General features: G+C 45.2%; 1 protein-coding gene across 2 annotated transcripts in view; it reads right to left on the bottom strand.

The window, feature by feature from the left end:
- Nucleotides 1-18,041, bottom strand: part of LOC129860816 (microphthalmia-associated transcription factor-like) — a 42,099-nt gene that overhangs the window by 18,817 nt on the left and 5,241 nt on the right. For both annotated transcript variants that reach the window (XM_055931602.1, XM_055931603.1), the window contains exon 2: nt 3,300-3,570. In XM_055931602.1, the coding sequence (XP_055787577.1) occupies nt 3,300-3,570 (271 nt within the window). The remainder of the gene's footprint in view (nt 1-3,299; nt 3,571-18,041) is intronic.

Below are 18,041 nucleotides of genomic sequence, written 5' to 3'. Positions count from 1 at the left end.
ACGAGATGCAAGAATTAAAGTTTTTCTGTCAATGACGTATGCACTTAATGGGATTTGATAGGAGTGACGCCAAAATCCAAGCTGGCATCCCTTGACCATTTTTTGGTTGCGCCAGGACCATTCACAGTTGAGCTTGCTCAGTTTAGCTGATTGACAAATGTTTTACATTTTTATCAAGGGAGGCCAAATGCTCAATGGCTTCCCTTCAATGCTAGGGGCGGCAACAATGTCATACTCGTTTGGACCAGACAGCATCAGATAGATGGCCTACACGTAGAGAGACAGAGGGGTGCTGTCTCGCTCACTCGGATGCTTTCTCCTGTTAGATACAGTACATTCAGCCTCTTGCGATTTTGAAGGAAAATTCTGAAACAGAGAGAGAGACAAAAGATAAATTATTTTTACTGGTCAATTTTGGGGGGAAGCCTGGCTTCCCTTGGCATCCAAGAATACACAACACTGCCATCAACTGAATTCTGCTCTGCCCGCAATACTCCTGAAGTACCCGCTCTTGTGCATTTTACCAGTAGGCCTATGGTATTATGAGTCTTCTCACGTACCCACTGTGGAAAGGCCTAGTACCCCCAGCGGTCATAGTACCCCTGGTTGGGAACCACTGACCTCGAGTGTGTATTTGTTCAAGGAAAAACAAGGAACGTGTCTTTCCTCATCCAATAGTGTACCAGATTGTACAACACACAATGGTTCCCTATGAAGCTGATGGTCTGTGCATGTCCTTGTTGTAAGAGATAGAGAAGGTGACCTTATGAAAATCTTATCAATGAGAGCAAACCTAAATTAAATAATTTCCTGAGCTTAATAATTCTTAACAACATTTCCTTTTAAAAATTATATCTATTATAACATTTGTCTCAAAGGGTTTAATAATACTGCATTGGATGGATTAACTGTTGCTTTAAAATGGACCAAAGTGACCGGCTGTAAACTAGTAAATACGAGAATTACAGTATGTGACATCCATGGATAAATACATAATGCTTCATTAAATCCATAACTTTGATCTAAAAAGAACACATCCTGTCATTTTCAGAGCTGAACACTATGCACAGTACTTTGTTCTTCTCTTAATATGCTAATTCATTTTCAATAAATTTCAAAGCTAGTGTTTTTTTCACCTTAAATATGCCATGGAATAAAAGCAGTGGGGCTAATTACGAGCATTCTTAGCTGAATTAGCATTGGGGTGTTTGGTAAGACTGTGCTTGCCTTTGTCCTGATCCCCAAACTGATCCCGTACTTATTCCTCCAAAGGTCAGGGGTCACTTGGTTAATTAAGGGTCCAAATCGGTCTTTAGACAAACCTATCTGAGCTTAATGCTTTCCCTTTTAAATGTCTAGCTGCTCCACCTGGTACCCCTAAGCTAATTTTGTGTAGCTTTGTGTAGACTGTGCTAATCTAGTCACAGACATGCAAGCTGGTTAACCCTGCTCTGCAGTGCTCAGTGCTAGGCAGGAACAGGCCTTTCATTTGTGGAATTTCAGTCAATGAAGAATGCCGTAAGCTCAGACCCCGAATCACAGAATCGTCTTCCAGCTTGTCATATCAAACACTTTAATGGGGGATATCCTAAACCTCTCAAATAGCTAAATAGATATCCTAAACCTCTCAAATTGCTTAGCCTATACAGAGTATAGGCTAAGCAACGTTTATGTTGTATGTGGAGGGCAATACTTTCAATGGTTGTATTATCTTGCAAGTGTGGACCCATGCCACACGTTCAGTATGAGGACAAGAGGGGGGCACTACTTCTATACCCACTGCTCTTTGTACTATTCGAACTAATCCACTACTTTAAACTGTATTAAATGTTATTTTACATAATGGGATGAAGGCTTTAACACATTAGGAAGGTAACACATTTTTCTTTCAAAGAATCAATCTTCTATGAATAATCTATATAATCTATGTCAGATTTCCACAAACAGCTGTCGCAATCAAAACAATATTATTGACATAATCAAATATTACAGTGATATGAAACACTTGCACAGATACAACTAACTTTCACAAACAGAGATGGTTGACTTCCCAGATGGCAAAATCCTACATGTGTACACTTCAATCACAACAATCATACGAATTCCAGTAAAACGTGGACTAGGGCTTTTCTACTGCTAAATTATTACAATGCTTCCAGTAAATCTGCAGTAAATCTTCATGTTCAGAGTGTTTCCAGATAATCCAGAGCCAAATCAGTCACCATGAATCAGTCTCGCCTGATCTCCTTAGAATGAGGTTCTGCCTCAGAAAAGTGTGAACACGTTGGTAAAACAATTGTAAAATAATTCCCTCGCTGTTTTGTTAATGGGTGGCAGTACGCTCTTTAGAAAAGCATGTCAGGCAGTTCATGTTATAATAATACCATGTACTGTATCATTGTGTTCATATCTTTATCCTTTATGATTCTCATTCTCAAATAAATTTCACTTTAGAAATGAAAATTGTAGATATTGTACAGTGATAACAATCAATCAATCAAGACGATTGTAGTGACAATGTTGGAAACAACAGGAAAATTGTAATATTTTAAGGAAAAGACAAAGGAGAAATATCTATCCAGTCATGCAAACTGTTTGAGATATGAAGTTTCGGATAGTTCTTCAATATAGAACACTTTCCATTTACATCTGGATTTTTTTTTTTTTGAATATGCACATTTTGATATTAGTAATACTATTTCTAAAAGAAAGACAAATAAATGTAATGCAATCTAAAACACTTACCAAATGATCTTTATTTTGCTGGGTGTACTCTCATTAAGTATTGTATAGTAGTGTGTTGTGGTAGTTATCACACTGTCTCCATTAGTTCAGAAAATGTACAACAGTCTTGAGTCCCCAAGAGCAGACTAACAATGAATCAAAGCTATGAAAATATGTGAATTTAGCTCAGCAAAGAGGATTAAAGATGGCTATGTCCAAATGGCTGGAAGCACAGCATGCATTACAGAGGAATTCTTTCAGGAAAGATAATCCCCATGTGCGTTTTAACACAGTTCACTCATCCCCACGTTTTTACACCCTATCATAGTAAACCATGTTTGATCGACTGTCCAGAAGACTTATGATCAAGTTTTCAAAATATAGTGTCCTTCTACCTTCTACAAACAAAACATCTGATGATGTATACCTGCATCTATAGGCGACAGTGAGAGCTCTGGAAGTCAGCGTGAGGAGTGGCATTGTTGTCACGGTTGTCAGATCACAGAGAAGCAGCCAGTCAGGAAGTGGGTGTGTCATCTGTGTCATTAGGTGTGAGGATGATACTAATTGCTTACCTTCAGCACCTCCATGGGCAGCTGGGATACAGGGGGCAGACTGGGAGGAGCGCTGACATTGATGGCCGGTGTCTGGCCGTGCGTGTGATTGTGGGCGGCGGTGATCTGGGGGTACTGCGAGGTGGAGGAGGCCTGGCGTCTCTGCTGCTCCCGCCGCTCCTGCTCCTGGAGCTGCTCTCGCATCAACTGCTGCCGCAGCAGGATCCGTGATGTCGTGGTCGAGGAGCCCAATGGGGGCTTGGAAGATGAGCATGGCTGGTCTGAAGGATTACTGCAGGACGTCGAGACAGACACCAGGCAGGGCATCAGGAAAGAAGAGGGTGAGGAGGGGGGTAAGACAATGAGGGGTAAGGAGTGGAAGAAAGGTCAGAGAAAAGAGAGGGGCATTGAACCGTTATGATCTACAGTACTGGGATCAGGAAGAAGCCACATCACAGTGAGAAAAGATACAAATGTCTTCTAAATGTGTCCTAGATGTTACACGGAACTGCTGGTCTGCAAGCTAGAGTGTCCTTTCTGCAGCAGAATACTGCACACCCTCCCTCCTCAATAGCCCAAATCACTCAGTCATATACAGTTGAAGTCGGAAGTTTACATACACCTTAGCCAAATATTTAAACTCAGTTTTTAAAAAATCCTGACATTTAATCCAAGAAAAATTCCCTGTTTTAGGTCAGTTAGGATCACCACTTTATTTTAAGAATGTGAAATGTCAGAGTAATAGTAGAGAGAAGGATTTATTTCAGCTTTTATTTCTTTCATCACATTCACAGTGGGTCAGACATTTACATACACTCAATTAGTATTTGGTAGCATTGCCTTTAAATTGTTTAACTTGGGTTAAACATTTTGCGAAGCTTCCCACAATAAGTTGGGTGAATTTTGGCCCATTCCTCCTGACAGAGCTGGTGTAACTGAGTCAGGTTTGTAGGCCTCCTTGCTCGCACACACTTTTTCAGTTCTGCCCACAAATGTTCTATACTCCAATTTTTTGCCACATTTGCCACAACTTTGGAAGTATGCTTGGGGTCATTGTCCATTTGGAAGACCCATTTGCGACCATGCTTTAACTTCCTGACTGATGTCTTGAGATGTTGCTTCAATACATCCACATAATTTTCCTCCCTCATGATGCCATTCATTTTGTGAAGTGCGCGAGTCTCTGCAGCAAAGCACCCCCACAGTATGATGCTGCCACACCCGTGCTTCATGGTTGGGATGGTGTTCTTTGGCTTGTAAGCCTCCCCCTTTTTCCTCCAAACATAACGATGGTCATTATGGCCAAACAGTTCTATTTTTGTTTCATCAGACCAGAGGACATTTCTCCAAAAAGTACGATCTTTGTCCCCATGTGCAGTTGCAAACTGTAGTCTGGCTTTTTTATGGCGGTTTTGGAGAGTGGCTTCTTCCTTGCTGAGCTGCCTTTCAGGTTATGTCGATATAGGACTCGTTTTACTGTGGATATAGATACTTTTGTACCTGTTTCCTCCAGCATCTTCACAAGGTCCTTTGCTGTTGTTCTGGGATTGATTTGCACTTTTTGCACCAAAGTATGTTCATCTCTAGGAGACAGAACGCGTCTCGTTCCTGAGCGGTATGACGGCTACGTGGTCCCATGGTGTTTATACTTGCGTACTATTGTTTGTACAGATGAACGTGGTACCTTCAGGCCTTGGTAAATTGCTCCCAAGGATGAACCAGGTCTTTTTGAGGTCTTGGCTGATTTCTTTTGATTTTCTCATGATGTCAAGCAAAGAGGCACTGAGTTTGAAGGTAGGCTTGAAATACATCCACAGGTACACCTCCAATTGACTCAAATGATGTCAATTAGCCTATCAGAGGCTTCTAAAGCCATGACATAATTTTCCAGAATTTTCCAAGCTGTTTAAAGGCACAGTCAACTTAGTGTCTGTAAACTTCTGACCCACTGGAATTGTGATACAGTGAATTATAAGTGAAATAATCTGTCTGTAAACAATTTTTTGAAAAATGACTTGTGTCATGCACAAAGTAGATGTCCTAACCGACTTGCCAAAACTATAGGTTTGTTAACAAGAAATGTATGGAGTGGTTGAAAAACGAGTTTTAATGACTCCAACCTAAATGTATGTAAACTTCTGACTCCAACTGTATATATATAATTCCTGAACCCCCCCCCCCCCTCCTCTCTGCCTCCTCTCCCACTCCATGTCCAACCTCGGGTCAACCATGGCCAGCCCTATAAGGGACTGTGTTGTGGGGGCCAGCCCTATAAGGGACTGTGTTGTGGGGGCCAGCCCTATAAGGGACTGTGTTGTGGGGGCCAGCCCTATAAGGGACTGTGTTGTGGGGGCCAGCCCTATAAGGGACTGTGTTGTGGGGGTATAAAGTTGTTTGATGCCAATGTCTCGCCATGCTCAGAATCACAATGGCTTGATCCTGCCTCCATTTATCACAGCAGCACAGACAGGGCCTGCCATGATATTAGACAAATATTATTACAACTTTGAACCCCTCGCCTATAAATTAGGAGCCCAATTGCCTTGATGCCATTATGTGGGGAGAATGTATGGGCTTCCGTCACCTTCAAAGTAATTACACCCTAAACGGGAAGCGTGGATGGGCATTCTGCAATGAGGGAAGTAGCGGAGAAGCAGAGGAGTGGGGGGGAGAACGGAGGGAATAGGGGATGTGAAAGAGGAAGAGAGCGAAAGATTTGCGATCGGTGACATGTGCTTGTTACAGTTTCCATTTTTTTTTTTGCACAGCACATTATTCATTCATCAGGTCAAGCAAACCTGAGTATGGACCCATTAGCATGCCTAGAGAGACCTAACATCTGTTGTTAAATTCAAGCAGGCCATGTACAGTGCCAATACAGTGCCATGTTTGCAATCTTGTCCTCTTCAGATGTTTGGCCTACAGTTATACACTTCAAACACTTGGCCAGCGCTGCTTTTTTCACTCTCTCCAACTCTACCTCTCTTTCCCTTCTCTCTCTGGTTCTCTCTCTCTCAGCTGAACTGCACCGATACCCTCTTCACATTGACTTAATTATTTTCTCTGGCATGTGCTGCTTGTCTCATCTCTCTCTCTCAGTTTCTCCTATGTATTAGTATCCATCGACGTGCGTGCTAACCAATTATGAGATTTGACTTCCTTTCAATGGATCATGCTCATCCTAGGTCTACCGTATCGCATGTCACGCAGACAGGTAGATCCCTAAGCAGGTTAGCATCTCACCATCTCACAGGCTGAAAGGACACCATGTTAACTCTCTCTCACACACACACACACACACACACACACACACACACACACACACACACACACACACACACACACACACACACACACACACACACACACACACACACACACACACCTGGACACTGTAGAAGGCATCTCATGTCATAAACAGATATGGACTAGTAGTGTATTCTGTGTTGTGTTGTAGGGCCATTGTCAGTATTTTGATACAGGATAGGTGGGAGATAAGAAGCAGGTGTATTTTGATGGCTGATGCCTCCTTCAGGCAACGTGCATCAGTTACACCCACTCACCTGATGGGCTAGGCCCACATGGGGACTGGGTATGGGGCTGGGTATGGGGCTGAGACTGGGTAAGGGGCTGGGACTGGGTATGGGACTGGGTATGGGGCTGGGACTGGGCATGGGGCTGGAACTGGGGCTGGGTGTGGGGCTGGGTGTGGGGCTGGAATTGGGTATGGGGCTGGAACTGGGGCTGGGTATGGGTGTGGGGCTGGAACTGGGGATGGGGCTGGAACTGGGGATGGGGCTGGAACTGGGGATGGGTGTGGGGCTGGAACATGTGGCTGGGTATGGGTGTGGGGATGGGGCTGGAACTGGGGATGGGGCTGGAACTGGGGATGGGTGTGGGGCTGGAACATGTGTCTGGGTGTGGGTGTGGGGATGGGGATGGGGCTGGAACTGGGTATGGGGCTGGAACTGGAGCTGGGTGTGGGGCTGGAACTGGGTGTGGGGCTGGAACTGGAGCTGGGTGTGGGGCTGGAACTGGGTATGGGGCTGGAACTGGAGCTGGGTGTGGGGCTGGAACTGGGGATGGGTATGGTGCTGGGTATGTGGATGGGTATGGGGCTGGAACTGGGTATGTGGCTGGGTATGTGGCTGGGACTGGGTATGTGACTGGAACTGGGTATGGTGCTGGGTATGGGGCTGGAACTGGGTATGGGGCTGGGTATGGTGCTGGGTATGGTACTGGGTATGGTGCTTGGTATGAGACTCTGTATGAGGCTGGGGTGTTGGTGGTGGTGGGGCTGGAACTGGGGCTGGGGTGGTGGTGGTGGTGGGGCTGGGTATGGGGCTGGGTATGTGGCTGGTACTGGGTATGGTGCTGGGTATGGGGCTGGAACTGGGTATGGAACTGGGTATGGGACTGGGTATGTGGCTGGGGTGTTGGTGGGGCTGGGGTTGTGGTGGTGGTGGTGGTGGGGCTGGGACTGGGACTGGGTATGGGGCTGGAACTGGGTATGAGGCTGGGACTGGGTATGAGGCTGGGACTGGGTCTGGGGCTGGAACTGGGTATGTGGCTGGGTATGGGGCTGGAACTGGGTATGTGGCTGGGTATGGGGCTGGAACTGGGTATGGTGCTGGGTATGGGACTGGGTATGGTGCTGGGTATGGTGCTGGGGTGTTGGTGGGGCTGGGGTGTTGGTGGTGGTGGTGGGGCTGGGTATGGGGCTGGGGTGGTGGTGGTGGGTGTGGGGCTGGAACTGGGTATAGGTGTGGGGCTGGAACTGGGGATGGGGCTGGAACTGGGTATGGGTATGTGGCTGGGACTGGGTATGTGGCTGGGTAATGGACTGGGTATGGGGATGGAACTGGGGATGGTGCTGGGTATGGGGCTGGAACTGGGTATGGGACTGGGTATGTGGCTGGGGTGTTGGTGATGGGGCTGGGGTTGTGGTGGTGGTGGGGCTGGGTATGGGACGTTGGTGGTGGGGCTGGGTATGGGGCTGGGGTGGTGGTGGTGGGACTGGGTATGGGGCTGGGGTGGTGGTGGTGGTGGGACTGGGTATGGGGCTGGGGTGGGGCTGGGTATGGGGCTGGGGTGGTGGTGGTGGTGGGGCTGGGTATGGGACTGGGTATAGGGCTGGGGTGTTGGTGGGGCTGGGACTGGGTATGTGGCTGGGGTGGGGCTGGGGTGGGTATGGGGCTGGGGTGGGGCTGGGTATTGGGCTGGGTATTGGGCTGGGTATGGGGCTGGGTATGGGACTGGGTATGGGGCTGGGGTGTTGGTGGGGCTGGGACTGGGTATGTGGCTGGGGTGTTGGTGGTGGTGGTGGTGGTGGTGGTGGCGGGGCTGGGGCTGGGTATGGGGCTGGGTGTGGTGGTGGGGCTGGGTATGGGGCTGGGGTTGTGGGGGATAGGAGAAAGGTAGTGATAATGGATGGAATATCTGCTGAGCTGCAAGTGTCTTTTCCTCCTCTTCTTGTCAATGTGTTAACTGATGATCTCACCCTTCTACATCACTGATCATAGCCCTCCTTCATTCACAGCCACCCTCCCTCCCCACTAAACAAGTGACTGACAGACATGTCCCTGGAGCATAACAAATGACACATACTGTATGTGTAGGCTGAAGCCTAAATCCTAGTCTGAATAGTGTCTAAATGTAGCCAAAATCCTATACTTGGATTAAAACAATGACTATCACAGAAAGGGGAACTTTTCTTCACACACAGTTTCAGTTCTCAATGTGTCTTCAAATTTAGACACTTGCTGTTTTCCAGACAGAATCCTGCTGCAGGCCTAAAATAGAGAGGGTGTGCTGGAGCAGAAGCTGCCGGGATGGAGCCTTCCCAGAGTGAGTGATCCTTTTGATGAAAACCTCAGCAAAAAGTCTTGCCAATCCAGCTGTGCAGTAATCGGACTAATTAGCCAGTCCAGTCAAACGCAGCCTTGGTCAAAGCCATCCCTCCGCACTGCGCTCTAGACATACCATCATTCCTCTTTATTTTGTATAAGCTAACATGTCAACCCCTCGTAAACTGAAAGATACATTCATAGGTGTTTTTATATCTGACCAATTTTCTGACAACTGAAGTGTATTACAAATACACATTTTATTTTAAGTTTGAATTGGATCACACACACCAAGAAATGCAATAAATGTTAGGCCCAAAAAGGTTTATAGACCTGAAGAAGCCTGCTACAAAAAGCCATTTCCTACACTGTAACTACACTGAGAGAGGTTAATACAGTATCTACATCTGAGGTCTCGGACATGGAGGAAATGCAGTCTGTGTCTTTTCCCCATTTTTACAAACTGATTATGGCATGTCTGGGGCAAGCGAATCATCTCCTTGAAAAACTGTGACCGGGAGACCTCATGACTGACTTAAACAAGACCAAAATGTTTCCTGTGGTGGATCCTTTTCATCCGCACATTATATTTTGGGATCTCTAAATGATAATGATCTGTGGTGCTGCTATGCCCCTTTATTACGTGAATGTTGGAAATCCCCTCACAAGCATTAAGAAGACACAAAGGTCAGTAAAACTTGATTCTCAACTCTTGTACATATAAAATGCATTCCAAAAAGTTTTATAACCAGGAATCGTATCATCTTACATAGTTGTATTGAGGCAGGCTCAAGATTACAACCAGTGACCACTGTGTGTGTAGGTTCTGCCCTCACTAACACATTAACCGACTGCCAGATGGCTTTTCGCCCAGTTGTTTCTAAGCAGAATACTGAAACCCATAAAAAGACCCTTTGTCTGGTTTAACTTTCCACTACTGTGTGCACACACCTCCTCTCTGTGTATGTGTATCAGGAAACACAATGGATGCACAGTCTTGCATGGCTGAGATTCTCATATATATAAATATATATAAGAGAGAGAGAGAGAGAGAGAGAGAGAGAGAGAGAGAGAGAGAGAGAGAGAGAGAGAGAGAGAGAGAGAGAGAGAGAGAGAGAGAGAGAGAGAGAGAGAGAGAGAGAGAGAGAGAGAGAGAGAGAGAGAGAGGAGAGAGAGAGAGAGAGAGAGAGAGAGAGAGAGAGAGAGAGAGAGAGAGAGAGAGAGAGAGAGAGAGAGAGAGAGAGAGAGAGAGAGAGAGAGAGAGAGAGAGAGATCCTGGACTAGAGGTGGTTCAATGGCTAGGAGAGGAGGCTGCAGCCCACCCTCACACACCTTAATGACGTGCTGGATATAGAATGGCTTGGTCTAGTCAGTGGGAGAGCAGTCAATCAAACCTCACAATGGACAATGGCACAATAACAGCTCTATAACATTACTAACACCTGTTAAAAAACCATTTCTCTAGTCAACTTCTAATTGTCCTTCAAATCGTGGCTGAATGAATATCTTTCAAACGTTGTATTTGCATATCTGTATAATAACAGATATGAGTTCCAAACAGAGTTTGACTAGTTTTGATTAGTCGGCTCTGGAAGGTCATGCCAGCGTGCTTATGGGGAGAAAATGCTCGGTCAGAACAAAAACCAGAGCAACCGTCCAACTCCACTGCAGACCTGCCCAGAACATCTGAATGTGCAATAGACCACAGACAATCACCTGCAAAGTTCCTTGTGTCGAAATCACTAAGGAATTAACATGGTCCACACATTTGTGAAGAGGGCACGACCAACACTGCTTAGCTTTAGAGGCAAGCCAGCAGTGGGATGCAGGCCTACAGCGGCACAATTTAGAGCATCTTGACTGGCTACATCATCGCTTGGTACGGCAACTGCAAAGCACCCAACCACAAGGTGCTACAGACAGTGGTGAATACGTCGCTGGGGCTGAGCTCCCTGCCATCCAGGACCTATATATCAGGCAGTGTCAGAGGAAGGCCCAAAAAGTTGTCAGACACCAGCCACCCAAGTCATAGACTGTTCTCTCTGCTACCGCACGGCAAGCGGTACCAGTGCACCAAGTCTAGAACCAACAGGACCCTGAACAGCCATAAGATTACTGAACAAGACTGCTAAATAGCTTATCAAATGGCTACCCAGATGACCTGAATTGACCCTTTTTTGCACTAACTCTCTTGCACTGACTCTATGCACACACCTGGACACTACCCACATTTACACCCCAACACACACACAACACGCGCACAAATGCATACTGAAGCCACTCACACATGCTTTCACTCACCATATAGACTGCTGCTGCTGTCTATTATCTATCTTGTTGCCTAGTTACTTTACACCTACACTACATGGCCAAAAGTATGTGGACGCCACTTAAAATTTGTGGATTCGGCTATTTCAGCCACACCCGTTGCTGACAGGTGTACAAAAATCAAGCACACAGCCATGCAGTGGCGTGCAGTGGGCCTGGGGCCTGGGCCTTCAGTGAGGTACTACACAGTCCCACCCGAATTAATCCACCTCATTATGATGCCATGGCTCTAGAAACTATACATTTAGACAGAAATGCAGTATAACCAGGCGTTGCGTCACCTTGAAATTGACAAATTGACATTTTTGGGTAAACAGTGTTTACCCAAAAACATGACACAATCAATGAGTCTTTTCAATATTTCCCTTCACCTTTTCATTGTGCAGCTCCGTTGCCCTGCGCGTTTGTTCTTTGAGCTGTCGATCCACTCCGGTGTCCCCAAAAGTTTTCAAAAGCACCATTGCTTGTTAGTGCTCAGCCGTACTTTGGTGTCTCGTTGCTGCCTTGGTTAGACAACTCAAGTTTGCAAAGCCAGTGTGGCTCCAAACACCAAATCGATCACTTGCAAATAATAGGCATTCCCAGCAGTACAGTTTGCAGTGCTTCTCGGAGCCAAGGAGCCTGTGAGCCATTGACAGCGCTCGTAGTTGAAACTTTGAAAGTGGCAAGCGAACTAAGCACTTTCCCGCCTGTGACAGGCTTTGTGGCGTCGGGCGACCTCTCCTTACAATGTCTAACTTTTCTTGAAAAGTTCGTCTTGAGAATGGCGTTATAATTATATCCTCGACCAAATCGATATCTTCTCCTCCTTCCGCCATTGTGGGTTGAAAAAACAGCTTAGTAGTACGCGAATTACTTCGTTTATCAAATTCAGTTTCCTAGATCTCCATAGGACCTGCCTCTCAATATTGGTAATCCAATCAAAAGACGTGCACGCACTACGCCTGCTAGCTGGCTCCTGTGTAACACTGGAGCCAGCCAGAAGGCGTACAATAGCCAACTCTAAAGCTGATTGGTTGACACTAAATTTTAATTTCCATTCACTATAAGCTACAAGCGCCTGCACTGTTGATTCTGAAGGCCTGAGGGCAGATTTTAGACCCCTGGCAACACATGATGGCTGAATATGATTGGATAAAATATCTAACATAAAGACCAGCCCTCAAAATCTCAACCTGGGGCTGGAAGCAGTGCAACCAAGAGGAAAGCTATGAAATGAAGAGTATAACTCTTACTCTGGGGAATAATTTAATACATATGTGGGAAAATATATTTAAAAAAAAAATTATATTCTGATGATGTTTAGGCCAGCAGAGAAGGCCTTGCAGGCCCTGACGGCCCACCACTGCAGCCATGCAACCTCCATAAATAAACATTGGCAGCTCGTCTTACTGACGAGCTCAGTGACTTACAACGTGGCATAGGATGCCACCTTTCCAACGTGGCATAGGATGCCACCTTTCCAACAACTCAGTTAGTCACATTATTGCCCTGCTAAAGCTACCCCAGTCAACTGTAAGTGCTGTTCTTGTGAAGTGGAAACGTCTAGGAGAAACAACGGCTCAGCGGAAAAGTGGTAGGCCACACAAGTTCACAGAACGGAACCACCGAGTGCTGAAGCGCCTAAAAACCGTCTGTCCTCGGTTGCAACACTCACTACCGAGTTCCAAACTGCCTCTGGAAGCAACGTCAGCACAAGAAATGTTCGTCGGGAGCTTCATGAAATGGGTTTCCATAGCCGAGCAGCCACACACAAGCCTAAGATCACCATGCGGAATGCCAAGCATCGGCTGGAGGGGTGTAAAGCTCGCCGCCATTGGACTCTGAAGCCCTATAAAGGTGTTCTCTGGAGTGATGAATCACGCTTCACCATCTGGCAGTCCGACGGACAAATCTGGGTTTGGTGGATTCCAGGATAACACTACCTGCCCAAATGCATAGTGCCAACTGAAACATTTTGTGGAGGAGGAATAATGGTCTGGGGCTGTTTTTCATGGTTCGGGCTAGGCCCCTTAGTTCCAGTGAAGGGAAATCTTAACGCTACAGCATACAATGACATTCTAAACAATTTTATGCTTCCAACGTTGTGGCCACATTTTAGGGAAGGCCCTTTCCTGTTTCAGCATGCACAAAGCGAGGTCCATACAGAAATGATTTGTTGAGATCGGTGTGGAAGAACTTGACTGGTCTGCACAGAGCCCTGACCTCAACCCCATCGAACACCCCATCGGCCTGACTCGACTGCGAGTCAGGCCTAATCGCCCAACATCAGTGCCCGACCTCTCGAATGCTCTTGTGGCTGAATGGAAGCAAGTCCCCGCAGCAATGTTCCAACATCTAGTGGAAAGCCTTCCCAGAAGAGTGGTGGCTGTTATGGCAGCAAAGGGGGGACCAACTCCATATTAATGCCTATGATTTTGGAAATTAGATGTTCGACTAACAGGTGTCCACATACCTTTGGCCATGTAGTGTATATGTACATAGCTACCTCAATTACCTCATACCCCTGCGCATCGACTCGGTATTGGTACTCCCTGTATATAGGAATGTTATTTTTTACCAGTTATTGTTATTCACTGTGTATTTACCCCTTGTGTTTCAATTTTAAAAAACATGTTTTATCTTTAACTCTGCATTGTTGGAAAAGGACCTGTAAGAAAGCATTTCACTGTTAGTCTACACCTGTTGTAGTGCTACTTTTTCCTAAATTGCACATACGTTTCTTGAATTCCAATGCAAAAGCTTCCAACCGATCTGTCCAAAACATTTCACTCTGTACAAGCATATACCTTCTCACTCTTCCTCACATACACACACACACACACCACACACACACACATGACTTCCCAGTCTGCCATACAGTAATGGCTAAATTGATTGGTTATCTAAATAATGGCTAAATAGATTGGTTAACAGCATGGAGGTGCAGCTACTCACCGGTGGTTAGTGTAGGGGTAAAAGTGACTAGGTAATCAGGATATATAATAAACAGAGTAGCAGCAGCATTTGTTAAGTGTTAAAATGTGTCTATGTGTAAGTGTGTGTGGGATCATCTTCTGAGACACACAGAGCCCAGTGCCTGCAGTATGCAGGTTCCTGGTTGGGATCAGGTGTCCTACACAGTCTCCCTACTGGAGGTGAAGGTAGAGCAGCACTAATGACATGCTTGGCTGCACTACTGCACACTGTTCTGCTCAGAACCTCCCCCTACCCAACCCCCACTGCCAGGGTTGGGTAGGTTACCTTCTAAATCTAATCCGTTAGTTACCTGTCGAAAACTGTAATCAGTAACATCACTTTTGGATTACTCAAACTCAGTAATGTGATGACTTTCAGTTACGTTTAAATTACTTTCCCCTTAAGAGGCATTAGAAGAAGACAAAAATTAATATTACCAATTGAATGACATCTACTGCAAGATAAATCAATGTTAGAGTTTACGTCGCAGGCCATAAATGGAATATATCAGGCAGTGTCAGAAGAAGACCCAAAGTTGTCAGACTCCAGCCACCCAAGCCATAGACTGTTCTCTCTGCTACCGCACGGCAAGCGGTACCAGTGCACCAAGTCTAACCAACAGGACCCTGAACAGACGCCTTACAAGTCCTCAACTGGCAGCTTCATTAAATAGCTCCCCCCAAAACACCAGTCTCAACATCAACAGTGAAGAGGTGACTCCAGGATGCTGGCCTTCTAGGCAGAGTTGCAAAGAAAAAGCCATATCTCAGACTGGTCAATAAAAATAAAAGATTCAGATGGGCAAAAGAGTAGCCTCTTCAATGTTGACATTGAGAGTGGTGTTTTGCAGGTACTATTTAATGAAGCTGCCAGTTGAGGACTTGTGAGGTGTCTGTTTCTCAAACTAGACACTAATGTACTTGTCCTCTTGCTCAGTTGTGCACTGGGGCCTCCCACTCCTCTTTCTATTCTGGTTAGAGACAGTTTGCGCTGATCTGTGAAGGGAGTAGTACACAGCGTTGTACGAGATCTTCAGTTTCTTGGCAATTTCTCGCATGGAATAGCCTTCATTTCTCAGAACAAGAATAGACTGACGAGTTTCTGGCAATTTTGAGCCTGTAATCGAACCCACAAATACTGATGCTCCAGATACTCAACTAGTCTAAAGAAGGCCAGTTTTATTGCTTCTTTAAATCAGAACAACAGTTTTCAGCTGTGCTAACATAATTGCAAAAGGGTTTTCTAATGATTAATTAGCCTTTTAAAATGATAAACTTGGATTAGTTAACACAACGTGCGATTGAAACACATGAGTGATGGTTGCTGATAATGGGCCTCTGTACACCTATGTAAATATTCCATAAAACAAAACTGCAGTTTCCAGCTACAATAGTCATTTACAACATTAACAATGTCTACAATGTATTTATGATCAATTTGATGTTATTTTAATGGACAGAAAAATGTACTTTTCTTTCAAAAACAAGGACATTTCTAAGTGACCCCATACTTTTGAACGGTAGTGTATTTATATTTCTAAATACATGGCTCAGGCCTACTCTGTTGTTTATGTTTTTGTCATGGAGGACTGGTTGAGCTCATTGCTTCAAAACATGGTTAAAAAAAATCTGATCTCCTGGAATGGCATCGCTTTGAGCACTACCTGCCGAAAAGTGCTATTTGCCTGATGTGAAAAATGAATGCCACATGATGCATTTGCTATAGGCCTTTTGTTTCAATTTTTGTTGGTGACACCATAGAATTGGGAATTAGAATACTTAATTAATTGAATAGGATCTCTATGGGGGACACTTTTAAATCTCAATCATTTGCAGCTGTTGAAATCTAAAGTGTGCGAGTTTGTGTCCATTAAGCATTAGGACTTAAACAATTTTTTAAAATCAGAACGGATTACAATTAGGTCGGTCTTCTTAAATTAAACTTGTTTTTGACAGTACAGTACCTTCGGAAAGTATTCAGAACCCTTGACTTTTTCCACATTTTGTTACGTTAGTCTTATTCTAAAATGGATTAAATAAATAAAAAATCCTCAGCAATCTACACCCAATACCCCATTATGACAAAGCGAAAACACTTTTTGCAAATGTATACAAAATAAAAAACAGAAATACCTTATTTACATAAGTATTCAGACCCTTTTCTATGAGACTCGAAATTGCCTATATAAAGGTCCCACAGTTGACAGTGCATGTCAGAGCAAAAACAAAGCCATGAGGTCGAAGGAATTGTCCGAAGAGCTCTGAGACAGGATTGTGTTGAGGCACAGATCTGGGGAAGGGTACCGAAAAATGTCTGCAGCATTGAAAGTCCCCAAGAACACAGTGGCCTCCATCATTCTTAAGTGGGAGAAGTTTGGAACCCCCAAGACTCTTCCTAGAGCTTCACGCCCGGCCAAACTGAGCAATTGGGGGAGAAGGGCCTTGGTCAGGGAGGTGACCAAGAACCCGATGATCACTCTAACAGAGCTTGAGAATTCCTCTGTGGAGATGGGAGAACCTTCCAGAAGGACAACCATCTCTGCAGCATTTCACCAATCAGGCCTTTATGGTAGAGTGGCCAGACGGAAGCCACTCCTCAGTAAAAGTCACATGACAGCCCGCTTTGAGTTTGCCAAAAGGCACCTAAAGACTCTCAGACCATGATAAACAAGATTCTCTGCTGATGAAACCAAGATTGAACTCTTTGGCCTGAATGCCAAGAGTCATGTCTGGAGGAAACCTGGCACCATCCCTACGGTGAAGCACGGTGGTGGCAGCATCATGCTGTGGGGATGTTTTTCAGCGGCAGGGACTGGGAGACTAGTCAGGATCAAGGCAAAACCCTGACATGAACCCGATCCAACATCTCTGGAGACCTGAAAATACCTGACAGAGCTTGACAGGATCTGAAGAGAAGAGTGGGAGAAACTCCCCAAATACAGGTGTGCCAAGCTTGTAGCGTCATACCTAAGAAGAAATTGCTGCCAAAGGTGCTTCATCAAAGTACTGAGTAAAGGGTCTGAATACTTATGTAAATGTGATATTTCTGTTTGTTTTTTATACATGTGTGTGAAGTACATTACCATGGAAGAGTTTACAAGGGAGGTGCTCCCTCAAACTTGTATTATCTAGGCTGTGATACACACTATGCAGCTATTGCAGGACCACATTTTTCTCTCTGGCTGTCCACGGGTCTCAAAAACAATGATTGACAGGCAGCTTAGCCTACACTTCCTCAATTCAACCATTATTGGGTTAAAATGCACCTATACATTGGTGAACAGCCATCCACAAACAACCACAATCCGTAAGGTGTGAATAATTGAGAGAGCAGCAGCGTGATTCACATAATTGCTATGCAGATATCAATAATGGACCTAAATTATATCAGTATTGCTAGTAGGCTACACCACAGCTGTCATCCTTACCTCTAAGCGTTTATTCAGGTTGGTTGTATAATCTTTGTCGCCGACAGCAGTCGCACCATTGGAAGACATACCGTAGCTTTGATTGCAGTTTACAAAAACATATTCCTGCTCTTTTACCGCAATCCATAAAACGCATTTGTGAGTCATCATAATGGTCTCTGACTTGTGGTCAGGCGGAAACAAATGTACATTTGCGCCTTTTTT

This window comes from Salvelinus fontinalis, chromosome 8 (genome assembly GCF_029448725.1).
Source record: "Salvelinus fontinalis isolate EN_2023a chromosome 8, ASM2944872v1, whole genome shotgun sequence".
Taxonomy (NCBI): domain Eukaryota; kingdom Metazoa; phylum Chordata; class Actinopteri; order Salmoniformes; family Salmonidae; genus Salvelinus; species Salvelinus fontinalis.
The sequence above is the reverse complement of the archived record's forward strand: the minus strand, read 5'-3'. Positions and strand labels throughout refer to the sequence as shown.